The following is a 16,997-nucleotide window of genomic DNA, read 5'->3' as shown; positions in this document are numbered from 1 at the left end:
GAAAACGGACTTCTTGATAGAGTGGAGGGCAACGCTAACGTCCATAGATGGTCGGAGCAAACTCAGCTAGGAAAAGGGGATAGCATAACTCTAGGATATATGTCAGAGCTATCAGACTACACTCGTATCAGTGTCACAGAATAATCTGCAGGAGCTTAAGGCGATTTGGGATCAGTGGGGCAATGAGACCAAGCAATCATTCTACGGTAATTATGGAGATTTGCCCTATTTGTTTGATATTCAGGTTGATGAGAACTTGTTTCGAGCTCTTGCTCATTTTGGAACCCAGCATATAGTTGTTTTACCTTTGGGGAGGTAGATTTAGTGCCTACTGTGGAGGAGTACACAACCTTACTTCGGTGTCCTAGATTTCAGTGTGATAGGATTTATTCTCGAGCGGCTTGTGTCCCAACCTTTGGTAAGAAGCTGATGACCATTACGGAGATGAGCGAGCAGTGGATCATGGCTAGAATTAAAGAAAAGGGTGAGAGTAAATGCATTCCATGGGGAGCTTTAAAGGATCTGATCCAGACACATCCAGATGAGGCGAAGAAGGTAGACATTTTTGCCTTAAGCTTGTATGGACTAATGGTTTTCCCTAGGGCCTTGGGATATGTAGACGAGGCAACCACGGATCTCTTCCATCGACTTAGTAAACGGGTCACTTTTGTTCCTGCGATTTTGGTGGAGACATTCAGGTCCTTAAATACATGTAAAAAGGCTAGTGCGGGTAGGTTTGTTGGTTGTGCTCAGTTACTTTTAGCTTGGTTTTACAGTCACTTACGATTGATAGATAGGGTTGTTTGTCGAGTCTTCTTTGAGGATTACTCCCCGTTAAAGGACATAGCAGCTTCAACTAGGAGAGTTGATGTTCCAGAAGAGAATTGGATAGCGCTACTTCAGAACCTTCAGTCGAAGGATGTTGAGTGGAGGGCTCCGTGGATGATTCCTAGTGAGATTCTTTATCGATGCGGCAGTTTTGGTTGGGTCCCTCTGTTGGGAATTTGGGGTGCCATCGGTTATGCCCCTTTGCTGGTGTTGAGGCAGCATAGATTAAGGCAGTTCGTACCAGCAACTCATGGACTGGCTCAAAATGAGTTCTTGTATAGAGGAGCTGATTACAAGAAGAAGGTTAGTGAGATCTCTAGTGCTTGGAACCAGACTTGTAGATTGAAAGGAGTAGCTATTAACCCTGCTACGACCCCTGAGTACATTGAGTGGAAGAGTAGAAGGATTAATGACAATATCCCTAGGCCAAGCATGGAAGGAGCACAACCGATGGAGGAATACTTGCAAGTGATGCCCTCGGAGTTAGAGATCTTGAAGCAAGTGTTCGAGAGAAAGAACTTAGAGCTCGAAAAGAAGATAGAAAGGCTTGAGGAAGAGAAGATCTACCTGAGCCTCGATGTCGATGTTCAAAAGATGGAGGTCGAGAAAGAGAGAAGGAGAAAAGGAAGATTGAAGAAGATCGAGATGATTTAAAGGAGCATTACAAAAGGGCACAAGTATCCTTGAAGAGAGCGAGAATAGGAGGATCTTCAGATCAGTTGCAGAAAGAGGTCCGAGAGGAAAAGTCCAAAGCCGAATATTGGGAGAGGAAGTTTCAAGAGATGCAATTACGGAATTTGACCTTAGAGAAAGAAAATCAAGGGTTAAAAACTAACGTGACTGAGCTTGGGCGATCCCTTCATCTGCAGCGAAGTCGTGATTCCACAGTAGAGGTAAGGAAGTTAAAAGGCAAAGTTGAGGAGTTGGAATCAGCATTTCAAGATAGTAAGTTTTTTATCGAGCAGTTTGAGGCACGAGAGGATTATTTAAAGGGAGAACTGTGCCAGTCTAAAGAACAAGTCAGAGATAAAGATTACCTTATTAGAGAAGCCATAATTCAGATCCGAGAGGTAGCTAAACACGTTCGAGACTTGGCAGTACGAGCTGATGTATTGAGTATGATGCATGAGTCATCGTCGGATGTAGGTCCAGAGTTAGTCCTTTTATTAGATAGAGTTAAAACTTTGGGCATTAGGGCGAAAGTGTATTTGTAATCCTCTTATATGTAAAGATATTCTTTTTCTAAATAAAGTTTTCTAAATGAGATTGAATCAAAATCGATGTCCTTTTTGCATTCATGCATTTGCATCTCATAGCATTTCATCGCATCGTTTGCATTCAAAGTTATAGAAAGACCCTAATTAGTTAAAATTACCAGAGAAGTAGAAAAGAAAATCTAAAAACCACGCATCAGTACGGAACTCATGCAAAATCTAGGAATATGAATCAAAGGTTTGAACAGCTACAAAAGGACATGCAGGACCAATTGTAAGAGCAATTAGCCAAGATACAAAACGACATGAGGGAGCAAATGCTAGAGGCTTAGAGGAATATGATGACTGAGATGGCTCAGTTGCTGAGGGCCACTGATAAGGGAAAAGCCCCTATGGCAATCACTGGTGAGAAGGAAGAGGATCATCCTCTAGGCTTTACTCCACCCCATGGGCCTACACAAATCGAGGCACTTCGTAGGAGGCCGTCTGTCACTATAAGGCCTCAACATGGACCGGTTGATGCTGGGATCCACATGATAACCTAACTGGTTCAGGATTCAATTTGGGTGACAACCCTACCAATCCTCTCATTCCTGACTTGGACGTGGCTAAAAAGGAAGATTTGAGACCGAAGCTGTAAAACATGTGGAGAAACATTGTAGATGGTTGGAGGAGAAATTTAAGGCTCTAGAGAGTGTTGATGGGCATTATGGAGTTGATGCCAAAGGCTTGAGTTTGGTCCCAGGTGCTTCCCCATAAATTCAAAATGCCGAAGTTTGAAAAGTACAACGGGACTACTTGCCCAGAGGCCCACATTACGATGTTCTGTAGGAGGATGACCGGATATGTGAACAATGATCAACTGTTGATTCATTGTTTCCAAGATAGCTTAGTGGGAGCAGCACCAAGGTGGTACAATCAGTTGAGCCGGGCCAGAATAAATTCATGGAGGGATCTTGCACAAGCCTTCATGTAATAGTACAATCATGTGACTGACATGACGCCGGATAGGATCACGCTGCAAAACATGGAGAAAAAGCCTAATGAGAATTTTAGGCAATATGTGTAACATCCCGAAATAAGGCCTAAACGAAACAGTGGTTGCAAAACCACAAATTCGAGGTAGAAAAATTTATTTTATTATTATTATGAGGTCTATGATATGTTTGCATGATTGTGTGAAAATTTCGTGAAGAAATTCTATGCATAAAGTGCTTAATTTGAAATTAGGGACTAAATTGAATAAATTGCAAAACTTGTGTTCTAGAAGTATTTTGCATAAAATTGAATTAGATTATTAATTAGAGGTACTTAAAGAGTAAGTTTACCAATTTCTAAGTCTATGGACAAAAATTGGACATGGATGGAATTTTTGGAAAGTTTAGTAGTAAGGGCATTTTGGTCATTTAGGGGTAAAATGAATTAAAATATAAAATTAAAAGCCAATTTTGCTCATCTTCAACCCCATGGCCGAATATAGCAAGGAGAAACCATGGCTAGGGTTTTTCAAGCTTCCAAGCTCGATTGTAAGTCTGTTCTAGCCTCGTTTTTAATGATTTTTACGTTTTTAGAGTCCCGGTACTCGATTAAGCTTATGCTAGCAATAATTCAACCTAGGGTTCATATTTGGAAAAATACCCATAGGTGAAATTTGTGTATTTTGGTGTTTTATGATAGAATATGAGGTTTTAAATTATGTTAGACAACTTGTACTACTCGGTTTTAAGCAAAAACGAGTAAAAGTACTTAATCGGTAAAAATACCTAATAGTCATAAGTGCATGTTAGAGTGTGAATTTGATGCTGCCATAAAAGAGAAAAATGATCAGCATGTCATAAAACATAAGAAAATAGGCTGAAGTTTAATTTACGAGCTTTGGGGAAAAAGTGTAAATATGCGAAAGTTTAGGGGCAAAACTGTAATTTTGAAAAAATATGATTTTGGGTCAATTTGAATAATGTGAGTCCTAATTAGACTATATTTTAAATGATAGAGCAAGGAAAACTGAAATTTGGGCTAAAATGAGGAAAATACCAAGTTGTGGACGAAATGGTAAAAGTAGCTATTTTTGCATACGAGGTAAGTTTACAGTAGATAAATGCAATATTCTTTTATTTTACATTATTATTGTCAATTTCCAGTATTTATATACTTATTTTTCTTGAGAATATTTAAAGTCGAATTAAAGGCGAAGTGATAGAGAAAAAGCATTAGGAAGCCCCGTTTGAACCTTAGGAATGTTAGAATATTGGGGTTGATAGGACAGGACAGGACAGAAATGAGCCATGTAAGTCCATATCAAATATATGGCTTTGGAGACAGGAATGAGCCATGTAAGCCCATAATATATATATATGGCATTGGAGACAGGAATAATTCATGTAAGTCCATGTCAAAGACATGGCATTGGCAGGATATTGATAGACAGGAACGACCCTAGTATCCTTAGTATTCTGAGTGGTTCAACGGGTCATTGTACACATTAAATTACAGTGAATCATCAGCAAAAGGGAAGGTAGATTATATTTATGAATAGTGAAATGTCAGGTAAGAAAGAAGGTAAATGAGTAAAGAAGAAGGTAGAAAATGAGAAGTAAAGAAAGTTTATGAGGCTAGGTGACATTATGTATAATTATTCATTATGTTGAATGTTGTAATTTATTTGCTTGTAAGCTTACTAAGCCTAGTGCTTACTCTCTTCATTTTCTTTTTCTTATAGTTCTTATCAAGCCACTCGGGGATCAAAGGAAACGTCGGAGACCGATCACACTATCGAAGAAATCACATTGGTATAGTTAGACGTTTCGTTTTGTGTATGACATGTATAGGAACTTGGTTTCTTTTGATATGATATGATCAATGAATGATGTGTAAATACTTGCTAGTGATTAACTAATAGAAGGGTTGATGATATACATGTTTAATAATATGTATGAATAAGTAGTAACTATCACATGAAAACTAAGAAAAATGTGAAAGTAACTTAAAAACAGATTCAAGTATCAGAAATAACGTGATTTTGAAAAATCACAAGGAATTGTAGAGACATGGGTTGATGGTGAATAATATATGAAATTAAAGCTCATTGTGTCTATTTTCATATGGATTAAGTAAAACAGGTAAAGGTTTTGTATTTTATAAGATATCTGAGTTTTAGTGAAATAGGGCCAGAACGATTTCTAGATCCCTTATTTCAACTTTAGAAATTCACCATAAATTGTACAAAAATAATTAGGTGGTGTACTTTATATGGCTAGAATCATATTTTGAATCTAGTTTTAATAGAAACAAACGGTATAGTCATATGATTTTTGTACAGAGATAAAAGTGGTTCGTAGTAAGTAGAGGCCAGTGCAGTCGAATTCTAAAATAGGGGTAACTTTAACTAATAAACTGTACTAATTGGCTAATTCAAAAATTCTAGAAAACAATTATTAGATAGATATATGAGTCTAGTTTCATGAAAAATTTACGGATCTTAATTTCGAGTTTTGAAACTCGAGAAATGAATTTTTAAGTAACCATGATGCAAAAAAATAGTTTATTCCGAAAATTAAAATAACTGGTTTAGAGTTGTTTAAAAGGTAAGATAAGTTTAGTAACACCTCGAGCTTGACTTCGGTGACGGTTTTGGCATAGGGGCGTTACATTTATTGGTATCAGAGCAGGTTTAGTCGATTCTCTGAACAGTTAGTGTGAGTAAAAGTCTAGCTATACATGCCATACCTGTATTTTGATAGTGTGACGGCTCCTGACGATTTTTAAATATTTTGTTTTATTGTAATGGATCCCGAGCGAGCTGGTGATGATGATGTAGAAAGTAAAGCGCTTGCTCCCGTGGAAGGGGTAGCGCCATCTGAGCATAGGCCAGTAACAGTTAATCAGTGAGGAGTGACTCGAGAAGCTCTCTTCCAAGCTTTGAATGATTTGTTTGCCGAGTTCTGATCGCATGCGAATCCGGCAGCTTAGACCTCCACCCCTCATGATTCTTAGGCTACCCATGTAGCTCAAGCTCCCCGATCCACAGTGCAGTGATAAGAGAAAAGCCACCATTGATAGAATCAGAAACAAGGCGAAGAGTTCCGAGCAACAAAAGATGATGATGCGAAAGAGAGCGAATTTTGGTTAGAAAATACTATCGAGTCTTTGATGAATTATCTTGTACACCCGAGGAATGTATGAAATGTGTAGTATCACTTCTTAGAGACTTAGCCTACTACTGGTGGAAGACACTTGTATCAGTTGTACCAAAGGAGAGGGTCACTTGGGATTTCTTTCAGAGGAATTTCGTAAAAAGTACATCATCGAGGTTTATTGACCGTAAGAGAAAGGAATTCTGGAATTGAAACAAGGTAATATGATGATCGATGAGATTGTGCATAAATTATCGGCAACTTAACAAGGTAACAGTAAAGAACAAGTATCCATTGCCTAGAATTGATGATCTGTTTGATCAATTGAAGGGAGCTACTGTGCTTTTTTTAAGATAGATTTGAGATCCGGATACTATCAGTTGCGAGTTAAAGAGTCAGATGTCTTGAAGACTGCTTTCTGGACTAGGTATGGTCATTATGAGTTCCTTGTGATGCCATTTGGCTTGACTAATGCTCCTGCCATTTTCATGGACTTAATGAACCAAATTTTCAGACCGTACTTGGATAAGTTTGTAGTTGTGTTCATTGATGATATCTTGATTTATTCTCATGATGGGACTGAGCATGTAGAGCATTTGAGAAAGTTTTACAGATTCTGAAAGATAATCAGTTGTATGCCAAGTTCAGCAAAAGTGAGTTCTGGTTACGAGAAGTTGGTTTTCTTGGACATATTGTTTCAGGTGAAGGTATTAAAGTTGATCCGAGAAGATTTCAGCCATTGTTGATTGGAAGCCTCCTAGAAATGTATCAGAAGTTAGAAGTTTTCTTGGTCTTGCTGGATATTATAGGCGATTTGTAGAGGGATTTTCCATGATAGCTACGCCGCTGACAAGATTGCTGCGAAAGGATGTCAAGTTTGAATGGACTGAGAAGTGTCAACAGAGTTTTGACAAGTTAAAAGCATTGTTGACTAAAGCTCCTGTTTTAGTGCAACTAGAACCAGGTAAGGAGTTTGTGATTTACAGTGATGCGTCCATGAATGGACTTGGTTATGTACTTATACAGGAAGGGAAGGTAATTACTTATGCTTCTAGACAACTAAAGCCACATGAGAAGAACTATCCGACACATGATTTAGAGCTAGCTGCCATTGTTTTTGCGCTGAAGATTTAGAGACATTATTTGTACAGTGAGAAGTGCCACATATTCACTGATCACAAAAGTTTGAAATATTTGATTACTCAAAAAGATTTGAATTTAAGGCAAAGAAGATGGTTAGAGTTGATTAAAGATTATGAGTTAGTGCTCGATTATCACCCAGGTAAGGCAAACGTTGTTGCTGATGCTTTGAGTAGGAAATCTTTATTTGCATTAAGAGCTTTGAACACTAGTCTAGCCTTATTAGATGATGGTTTTATCTTAGCTGAGTTGAGAGCTAAACCGATGTTTCTTGAAGAAATTTGTGAAGCTCAAAAAAATGACAGTGAGTTGTTAGCCAAAAGAGATCGGTGTAAGTCGGATATAGAGTCAGACTTTCAGATCAGTTCTGGCGGTTGTTTGATGTTCCGAGATAGGGTATGTGTACCGAAGAATGATGAGCTTATTCGAAAGATCTTACAGGAAGCACATAGTAGTTCTTTGTCTATTCATCCAGGTAGTACAAAGATGTATAATGATTTAAAGAAAATGTACTGGTGGAGTGGAATGAAAAGAGATATTTTCGAGTTTGTATCAAAGTGCTTAGTTTGTCAACAAGTGGAAGCTGAACACCAAGTACCTTCGGGATTACTCCAGCCTATCATGGTTCCTGAATGGAAATGGGATCGGATTACTATGGTTTTATATCAGGGTTGCCGTTAACTCCGGGGAAGAAAAATGCCATCTGGGTAATAGTTGACAGATTGACTAAATCGGCTCATTTTATTCCGGTACGTATGGATTATTCTCTTAATAAGTTGGCTGAATTGTATATCCGTGACATTGTTAGACTTCATGGAATACCTTTGTCAATCATTTCGGATAGAGATCTGAGATTTACTTCACGGTTTTGGCAAAAGTTACAAGAGGCATTAGGTACAAAGTTAAATTTTAGCACTGCCTTTCATCCACAAACTTATGGACAATCAGAGAGAGTAATTTAGATTCTTGAAGACGTGCTCAGATGTTGCATAGTGGAATTTCAAGGTAGTTGGGAAAGGTACTTATCGTTGGTAGAATTTGCTTATAATAATAGTTATCAGACGAGTTTGAAGATGGCACCTTATGAAGCATTGTATGGTCGTAAATGTCGGACGCCATTGTATTGGACTGAACTCAAGAAAAATTAGATTTATGGAGTTGATCTAATAAAAGAAACCGAAGAAAAGGTGAAAGTGATTCGAGATTGTTTAAAAGCTGCTTCAGATAGACAGAAATCTTATGCGAATTTGAAACGAAGGGAAATCGAGTTTCAAGTTGGTGATAAGGTATTTTTGAAAGTGTCTCCATGGAAGAAAGTCCTTAGATTTGGACGAAAGGGCAAGTTAAGTCCGCGTTTTATTGGACCATATGAAATAATTGGAAAAGTTGGACCGGTAGCATATCGGCTAGCATTACCACCTGAATTAGAGAAGATTCATGATGTGTTCCACGTATCTATGCTACGTCGGTATCTTTCGGATCCTTCACATATAATTTCACCGACAGAAATTGAACTACGACCGGATATGACTTACGGTGAAGAATCGGTAGAGATTCTAGCTCGAGAGGTAAAGCAATTAAGGAACAAAAGTATTGCACTTGTGAAAGTACTATGGAATAGACATGGGGTAGACGAGGCTATATGGGAACTCGAAGAGGCTATGCGAAAACAGTACCCAAATCTCTTCACAGGTAAGATTTTCGGGGGCGAAAATCCCTAAAGGGGGGAGAAATGTAACATCCCGAAATAAGGTCTAAACGGAACAGTGGTTGTGAAACCACAAATCCAAGGTAGAAAAATTTATTTTATTATTATTTTGAGGTCTATGATATGTTTGCATGATTTTGTGAAAATTTCGTGAAGAAATTCTATACATAAAGTGCTTAATTTGAAATTAGGGACTAAATTGAATAAATTGCAAAACTTGTGTTCTAGAAGTATTTTGCATAAAATTGAATTAGATTACTAATTAGAGGTCCTTAAAGAGTAAGTTTACCAATTTCTAAGTCTATGGACAAAAATTGGACATGGATGGAATTTTTGGAAAGTTTAGTAGTAAGGGCATTTTGGTCATTTAGGGGTAAAATGAATTAAAATATAAAATTAAAAGCCAATTTTGCTCATCTTCAACCCCATGGCCAAATATAGCAAGGAGAAACCATGGCTAGGGTTTTTCAAGCTTCCAAGCTCGATTGTAAGTCCGTTCTAGCCTCGTTTTTAATGATTTTTACGTTTTTAGAGTCCAGGTACTCGATTAAGCTTATGCTAGCAATAATTCAACCTAGGGTTCATATTTGGAAAAATACCCATAGGTGAAATTTGTGTATTTTGGTGTTTTATGATAGAATATGAGGTTTTAAATTATGTTAGACAACTTGTACTACTCGGTTTTAAGCAAAAACAAGTAAAAGGACTTAATCGGTAAAAATACCTAATAGTCATAAGTGCATGTTAGAGTGTGAATTTGATGCTGCCATAGAAGGTAAAAATGATCAGCATGTCATAAAACCTAAGAAAATAGGCTGAAGTTTAATTTACGAGCTTTGGGGCAAAAGTGTAAATATGCGAAAGTTTAGGGGCAAAATTGTAATTTTTCCAAAATATGATTTTGGGTCAATTTTAATAATGTGAGTCCTAATTAGACTATATTTTAAATGATAGAGCAAGGAAAACTGAAATTCGGGCTAAAATGGGAAAAAGACCAAGTTGTGGACGAAATGGTAAAAGTAACTATTTTTGCATACGACGTAAGTTTACAGTAAATAAATGCAATATTCTTTTATTTTACATTATTATTGTCAAGTTCCAGCATTTATATACTTATTTTTCTTAAGAATATTTAAAGTCGAATTAAAGGCGAAGTGATAGAGAAAAAGCATTAGGAAGCCCCGTTTGAACCTTAAGAATGTTAGGATATTGGGGTTGACAAGACAGGACAGGACAGAAATAAGCCATGTAAGTCCATATCAAATATATGGCTTTGGAGAAAGGAATGAGCCATGTAAGCCCATAATATATATATATATATATGGCATTGGAGACAAGAATAATTCATGTAAGTCCATGTCGAAGACATGGCATTGGCAGGATCTTGACAGACAGGAACGACCCTAGTATCCTTAGTATTCTGAGTGGTTCAACAGGTCATTGTACACGTTAAATTTCAGTGAATTATCAGCAAAAGGGAAGGTAGATTATATTTATGAATAGTGAAAGGTCAGGTAAGAAAGAAGGTAAATGAGTAAAGAAGAAGGTAGAAAATGAGAAGTAAAGAAAGTTTATGAGGCTAGGTGACATTATGTATAATTATTCATTATGTTGAATGTTGTAATTTATTTGCTTGTAAGTTTACTAAGCCTAGTGCTTACTCTCTTCATTTTCTTTTTCTTATAGTTCTTATCAAGCCACTCGGGGATCAAAGGAAACGTCGGAGACCGATCACACTATCGAAGAAATCACATTGGTATAGTTAGACGTTTCGTTTTGTGTATGGCATGTATAGGAACTTGGTTTCTTTTGATATGATATGATCAATGAATGATGTGTAAATACTTGCTAGTGATTAACTAATAGAAGGGCTGATGATATACATGTTTAATAGTATGTATGAATAAGTAGTAACTATCACATGAAAACTAAGAAAAATGTGAAAGTAACTTAAAAATAGATTCAAGTATCAGAAATAACGTGATTTTGAAAAATCACAAGGAATTGTAGAGACATGGGTTGATGGTGAATAATATATGAAATTAAAGCTCATTGTGTCTATTTTCATATGGATTAAGTAAAATAGGTAAAGGTTTTGTATTTTATAAGATATCTGAGTTTTAGTGAAATAGGGCCAGAGCGATTTCTGGATCCCCTGTTTCAACTTTAGAAATTCACCATAAATTTTACAAAAATAATTAGGTGGTGTACTTTATATGGTTAGAATCCTATTTTGAATCTAGTTTTAATAGAAACAAACGGTATAGTCATATGATTTTTGTACAGAGATAAAAGTGGTTCGTAGTAAGTAGAGGCCAGTGCAGTCGAATTCTAAAACAGGGGTAACTTTAACTAATAAACTGTACTAATTGGCTAATTTAAAAATTCTAGAAAAAAATTATTAGATAGATATATGAGTCTAGTTTCATGAAAAATTTACGGATCTTAATTTCGAATTTTGAAACTCGAGAAATGAATTTTTAAGTAACCATGATGCAAAAAAACAGTTTATTCCAAAAATTAAAATAAGTGGTTTAAAGTTGTTTAAAAGGTAAGATAAGTTTAGTAACACCTCGAGCTTGACTTCGGTGACGGTTTCGGGCGTGGGGGCGTTACAATAAGCTCAAAGATGGAGATAGGTTGCCATGCAAGTTCAACCACCATTGTTGGAGAAGGAGATCACCATGTTGTTCATCAACACTCTGAAGGCTCCATTCATTACTCACATGATTGGAAGTACTACCAAAAGTTTTGCGGACATAATCATGGCGGGAGAGATGATCGAGAATGCCATAAAAGGTGGCAAAATTTAGGGGGAAGCGGCCAAAAGATCAGCCCTAAGGAGAAAAGACAATGAGGTGAATAACACAAGTAGCTTCAACTCGAAGGCAGTCACAGTTTGTCAACCCAAAGTAGCTGCGGTTGGGCAACAGGGTTCTCAAAGGCAGGAATCGGGCACAAGGCACGAGAGGATGCAATTTACACCTATCCCTGTGACGTATCGTGAGCTTTATCAAAGATTATACGATGCACATGCTATTGCTCCTTTCCACTTGAAACCATTACAGCCTCCATATCCTAAATGGTATGATGCAAACGCCAGATGCGAGTACCACACTGGAATATCGGAGCACTCAATTGAAAATTGTACCGGATTCAAGAAGGCCGTGGAGAGGTTGATCAAGATGGGGGTTGTAAAATTTGATAGTACCCCAAATACTGAAAACCCTTTGCCAAATCACGACGATCAAGAAGTGAATGCCATCGGCGAAGCTAGTGAGAGAAGGATGAAGGAAAATGTTGCTGAGGTGAGGATGCCTATGAAGGTGATTTGGGAGGAGATGATGAAGAGAGGGATGATAACCTCTAGGAAAGAAATAGAAAAAAGGAGGAACTACTGTGTGTTCCATGGAGAAGAGGGTCATGAGACCCAAAATTGTGAAGAATTCAGAGCATTGGTGTAAGGCTTTATAGATAATGAAGAGCTACAAATTTTTGAATATAGCTCTTATAAAAGAGAAATAAGTGTGCTGAAAGATGAACAAAAAGGAACCAGCCAGCCAAGGATTATTATCTCCCTGCCAGGGAATAACGAAGTGGGGACACCAGCAGTGCCCAAGGTCATTATCCATAAGCCTACTCCTTTCCCTTACAAGGATAGCAAGAGAGTACCATGGGGTTATGACTGTAGTGTGACAGTGCCGGAGGAAGAAAATATAACTAGCGCATCTAAAGACGTGCAAGTTGAATGTTCCCACACGTGGAGTGGGAAGCATTATGATACGTGGGGCGTCAGAGAGAGGCCCACAAAAGCAAAAGGTGTTAGTACGAAGAAAGAGAAAGGGGCTGAAATGCCTGTTAAGGAGCCAGTAAAGGAAGAGGAGGCTAAGGAATTTCTAAAGTTTCTTAAGTATAGCGAGTATAGCATGGTCAAACAGTTGCGTAAGTAGCCGGCTCGCATATCAGTACTGGCTCTACTTTTAAGTTCTGAGGCGCATAGGGAGGCATTGATGAAGGTGCTTAATGAAACATATGTCACCCATGACATATCCGTTAATAAGCTGGACCTATTGGTGAACAATATTAGCGCGGATAATTTCATCTACTTTAATGATGATGAAATCCCACTGGGGGGCAGAGGGTCAACTAAGGCCTTGCACATTACCACTCGTCGCAAGGGGTACACACTCCCAAGCGTGCTCGTTGATAATGGATCGGCTTTGAATGTTTTACCGTTGTCTACATTAAACAGATTACCCGTTGACGATTCTCACATGAAGACATGTCAAAATGTGGTAAGAGCCTTCGACGGTACAGAAAGGAAGGTGATAGGAAGAATTGACATTCCCTTGGAAATTGGGCCGAACATGTATGAAGTAGACTTCTTGGTAATGGATATCAAGCCTTCCTACAATTTCTTATTAGGTAGGCCATGGATACACTTGGCGAGAGTGGTGTCCTCGTCGTTGCACCAGAAATTGAAATTAGTGACCGATGGACGGTTAATAACCATCAATACGGAGGAGGACATTATAGCCGCAGTCATTAGCAAGGCCCCTTATGTCGAGACGAATGAAGAGTATATTGAGTACTCCTTCCGCTCTTTAGAATTTGTGAATGCGACTTTCATTTCGGAAGGGAGCGAGCTACCGGTGCCAAGAATAGCAAGAGCTACGAGGATGGCTCTACATATGATGGTAGGAAAGGAAGCCTTACCAGGAAAAGGATTAGGGAAATACCTACAAGGAGGGACTCAAATCCCAGAACTTAAAGAGAAGAGAGATCGCTTTGGTCTAGGTTTTAAACTAGATTATAAGCAAAGGAGGAAGGAAATTGAGAAGTGCCAAGAAGGAAGAAGGGCACGCCTTAATAGAAGAAAAGTGGAGTGGGAACCCATGAAATTCCCTCCAATATCCCAAACCTTCCTATCGAGAAGGTTCCTCATAGAAGGAAGTCATCAAGTTAATGCTATACAAGATGAAGAATCAAAGCAAGGAAACCTTGAGGGCATTCGCCCTTACGAATCGAGAAGATCTCTGAACAATTGGACTGCGGAGGAACTTCCTATAGTCTTTAGGAATTTTTCAGGGTAATTCTCCAAACATTCTTGTTACTCTAGAACCTAGGAGTAATAGAATTATATTTGTGAAATAGGCTTATGATCATTTATTATCTTTTTAATAAAACATAACTTTTATCAATTCAACGAGTATTGTTTCATTTTTATCAACCAATATTTCGTTAAAATTTTGACAATTCTTATTCTTTCATTCATAGTACATAAATAATCGTTCTTAAATTCATTCATTCTTTGTATATTCTTTTATACCTCACAGGTCCCTAGATATCAATAACATGAGCATTGATATTACAAATCCTGATTTCTCTCGCAAGCAAGACATGTGTTTAGAGGAACCTCAGGATTTTGAATATTTCCAGGATAGTGATGTGTCTCCAGATCTATTGAGAATGGTAAAACAGGAGGAGAAACAAATTATGCCCCATGAGAAAGAGGCAATAGAGAATGTAGCCCTTGAGGAAGGGAAAGAGGTGAAAATTGGGGCACTTATTGCCAAGGACACAAGGCAAGGACTGATTGAGTTGTTACGTGAACTCAAGGATATCTTCACATGGTCCTATTAAGATATGCCAGGGTTGAGTACAAATATTGTAGTGCATCGTCTTCCAATAAGACAGGATTGCAAGCCAGTCCACAAAAGTTGCAAAGAATGAGGCCAGATATTGTACTGAAAATAAAGGTCGAGGTTAAGAAGCAGTTCAATGCAGGATTCTTACAACAGGTCAAGTATTCTGAATGGGTAGCTAATATTGTACCAGTCCCTAAGAAGGATGGGAAGGTACGAATGTGCGTTGATTACAAAGATCTGAACAAAGCTAACCTGAAGGATAATTTTCCTTTGCCACACATCGACACCTTGGTGGACAACATCGCAGGATATTCGTTGTTCTCTTTCATGGATGGTTACTCAGGGTACAACCAGATAAAGATGCATCCTGAGGACATGGATAAAACTACTTTCATAACTTTGTGGGGCACCTTCTGCTACAAAGTAATGCCGTTTGGATTGAAGAATGCAGGGGCAACATACCAACAGGCCATGGTGAACTTATTCCACGATATGATGCACAAGGAAATTGAGGTGTATGTTGATGATATGATTGCCAAATCTTGATCAGAGGAGGAACATATTGAAGTTTTAAGGAAACTATTCTTGAGATTAAGGAAGTTTCAGTTAAAACTTAATCCGGTAAAGTGTACTTTCAGAACTAGGTCAGGGAAATTACTAGGCTTTGTGGTCAGTGAAAAGGGAATAGAAGTTGACTCAGACAAAGTTAGAGCCATACGAGATTTGCCTTCGCCATGCACTCAGAAAGAAGTTCGAGGTTTTCTTGGAAGGTTAAATTATATTGCTCGGTTTATTTCACAATTAACTGAGAAATGTTACCCTATATTTCGCCTCCTTAGAAAACACAACCAAGGTACTTGGAATGAGGAGTGCCAGAATGCCTTCGATAAAGTCAAGCAATACTTGTTAAACGCTCTAGTACTATCTCGACCTAGTCCAGATAAACCATTAATTCTGTACTTGTCGGTGTTTAGTAATGCCATGGGATGTGTGCTTGGACAACATGACGAATCGAGAAGAAAGGAGAAGGCGATATACTACCTCAGTAAGAAATTTATAGAGTGTGAGATGAGATATTCGCCAATTGAGAAATTTTGTTGTGCTTTAATCTGGACGACTCGAAGGTTAAGACAGTACATGCTATATCATACTACTTGGCTTATTTCAAAACTTGACCCTTTGAAGTATATGATGGAGTCAACAGCGTTGAATAGGAGAATGGCGAGATGGCAAATTTTGCTTTCAGAGTTTGGCATAGTCTATATGAGCCAGAAGGATATAAAAGGAAGCGCGATAGCAGAATTTCTACCTAGTAGAGCTCTAGAGGACTATGAGCCGTTGAATTTTGATTTCCCAAATTAGGAGTTGATGTTTGTAGCAGCTACAGAGGATCATCCTTGGAAGTTGAGCTTTGATGGGGCATCCAATGCAGTGGGAAATAGAATTAGGGCAGTCCTCATATCCCCAAATGGCAATTATTATCCATTCACATGCAAGTTGGATTTTGATTGCACAAACAATATGGCTGAGTATGAAGCATGCATCATGGGACTCCGAGCGGCTATAGAGCGAGGAATAAGAACCTTAGAAGTATATGGAGACTCTGCATTGGTAATTTACCAGCTTAGAGGAGAATGGGAGACAAGGGATCCTAAATTGATTAATTATCGAAAGGTAGTTTTGGAGTTACTTGAGGAGTTCGATGACATCACTTTCAACTATATCCCACGAGATGAAAACCAAATGGCAGATGCTCTAGCAACCTTGGCTTCAATGATTAAAGTGAATAAAGAGGAAGAGATGAGACCTATTTAGATGAGTATCTTTGAGGCTCCAGCTCACTGTTGTAACATTGAGGAAAAAGAAAATGATGATAACCCTTGGTATCAAGATATATTGCGATATGTGAGAGATCGTAAATACCCAGAACAAGCAACTAAAAATGATAAACGAACTTTAAGGAGATTAGCTTGCGATTATGTTTTGGACGGGGACATCTTGTGTAAAAGAAGAAAGGCCCAAGTACTGTTGAGATGTGTTGACGCCATAGAAGCTAAATTAATCTTGGAAGAAGTTCACGAGGGTGTTTGTGGGACGCACACCAACGGTTTCACAATGGCTAGACAAATCATGAGGTTTGGATATTATTGGTCTACTGTGAAAGGGGATTGTATCAATTATGCCAAGAAATGCCATAAATGTCAGATTTATGGAGACAAGATTCATGTACCACCTTCACCTCTACATGTTATGACTTCTCCATGGCCTTTTTCTATGTGGGGCATGGATGTCATTGGGCCAATGTCACCAAAAACTTCAAATGTAC

General features: G+C 38.1%; 1 protein-coding gene across 1 annotated transcript; it reads left to right on the top strand.

Moving 5' to 3' along the window:
* The first annotated feature begins 2,392 nt into the window (after positions 1-2,392).
* On the top strand, positions 2,393-15,042 carry LOC128286791 (uncharacterized). The gene is made up of 6 exons (XM_053024505.1): positions 2,393-2,557; positions 12,092-12,483; positions 12,529-12,942; positions 13,111-13,959; positions 14,698-14,829; positions 15,015-15,042. Exons 1-6 carry the CDS (start codon positions 2,393-2,395, stop codon positions 15,040-15,042), a joined length of 1,980 nt encoding a protein of 659 aa, XP_052880465.1.
* The last annotated feature ends 1,955 nt before the right edge of the window (positions 15,043-16,997 follow it).

Source organism: Gossypium arboreum, chromosome 13, assembly GCF_025698485.1.
Source record: "Gossypium arboreum isolate Shixiya-1 chromosome 13, ASM2569848v2, whole genome shotgun sequence".
NCBI lineage: Eukaryota > Viridiplantae > Streptophyta > Magnoliopsida > Malvales > Malvaceae > Gossypium > Gossypium arboreum.
Note: the sequence above shows the minus strand (reverse complement) of the source record. Positions and strands in the feature narration are given on the sequence as shown.

Coding starts and splice junctions, on each gene's coding strand:
- LOC128286791 (XM_053024505.1), top strand. CDS start 2,393: ATGGCTCAGTTGCTGAGGGCCACTGATAAGGGAAAAGCCCCTATGGCA. Junction 13,960..14,697: donor CAAACCTTCCTATCGAGAAG/GTTCCTCATAGA, acceptor CAAATATTGTAG/TGCATCGTCTTCCAATAAGA. Junction 14,830..15,014: donor GGATTCTTACAACAGGTCAA/GTATTCTGAATG, acceptor ATGGTTACTCAG/GGTACAACCAGATAAAGATG.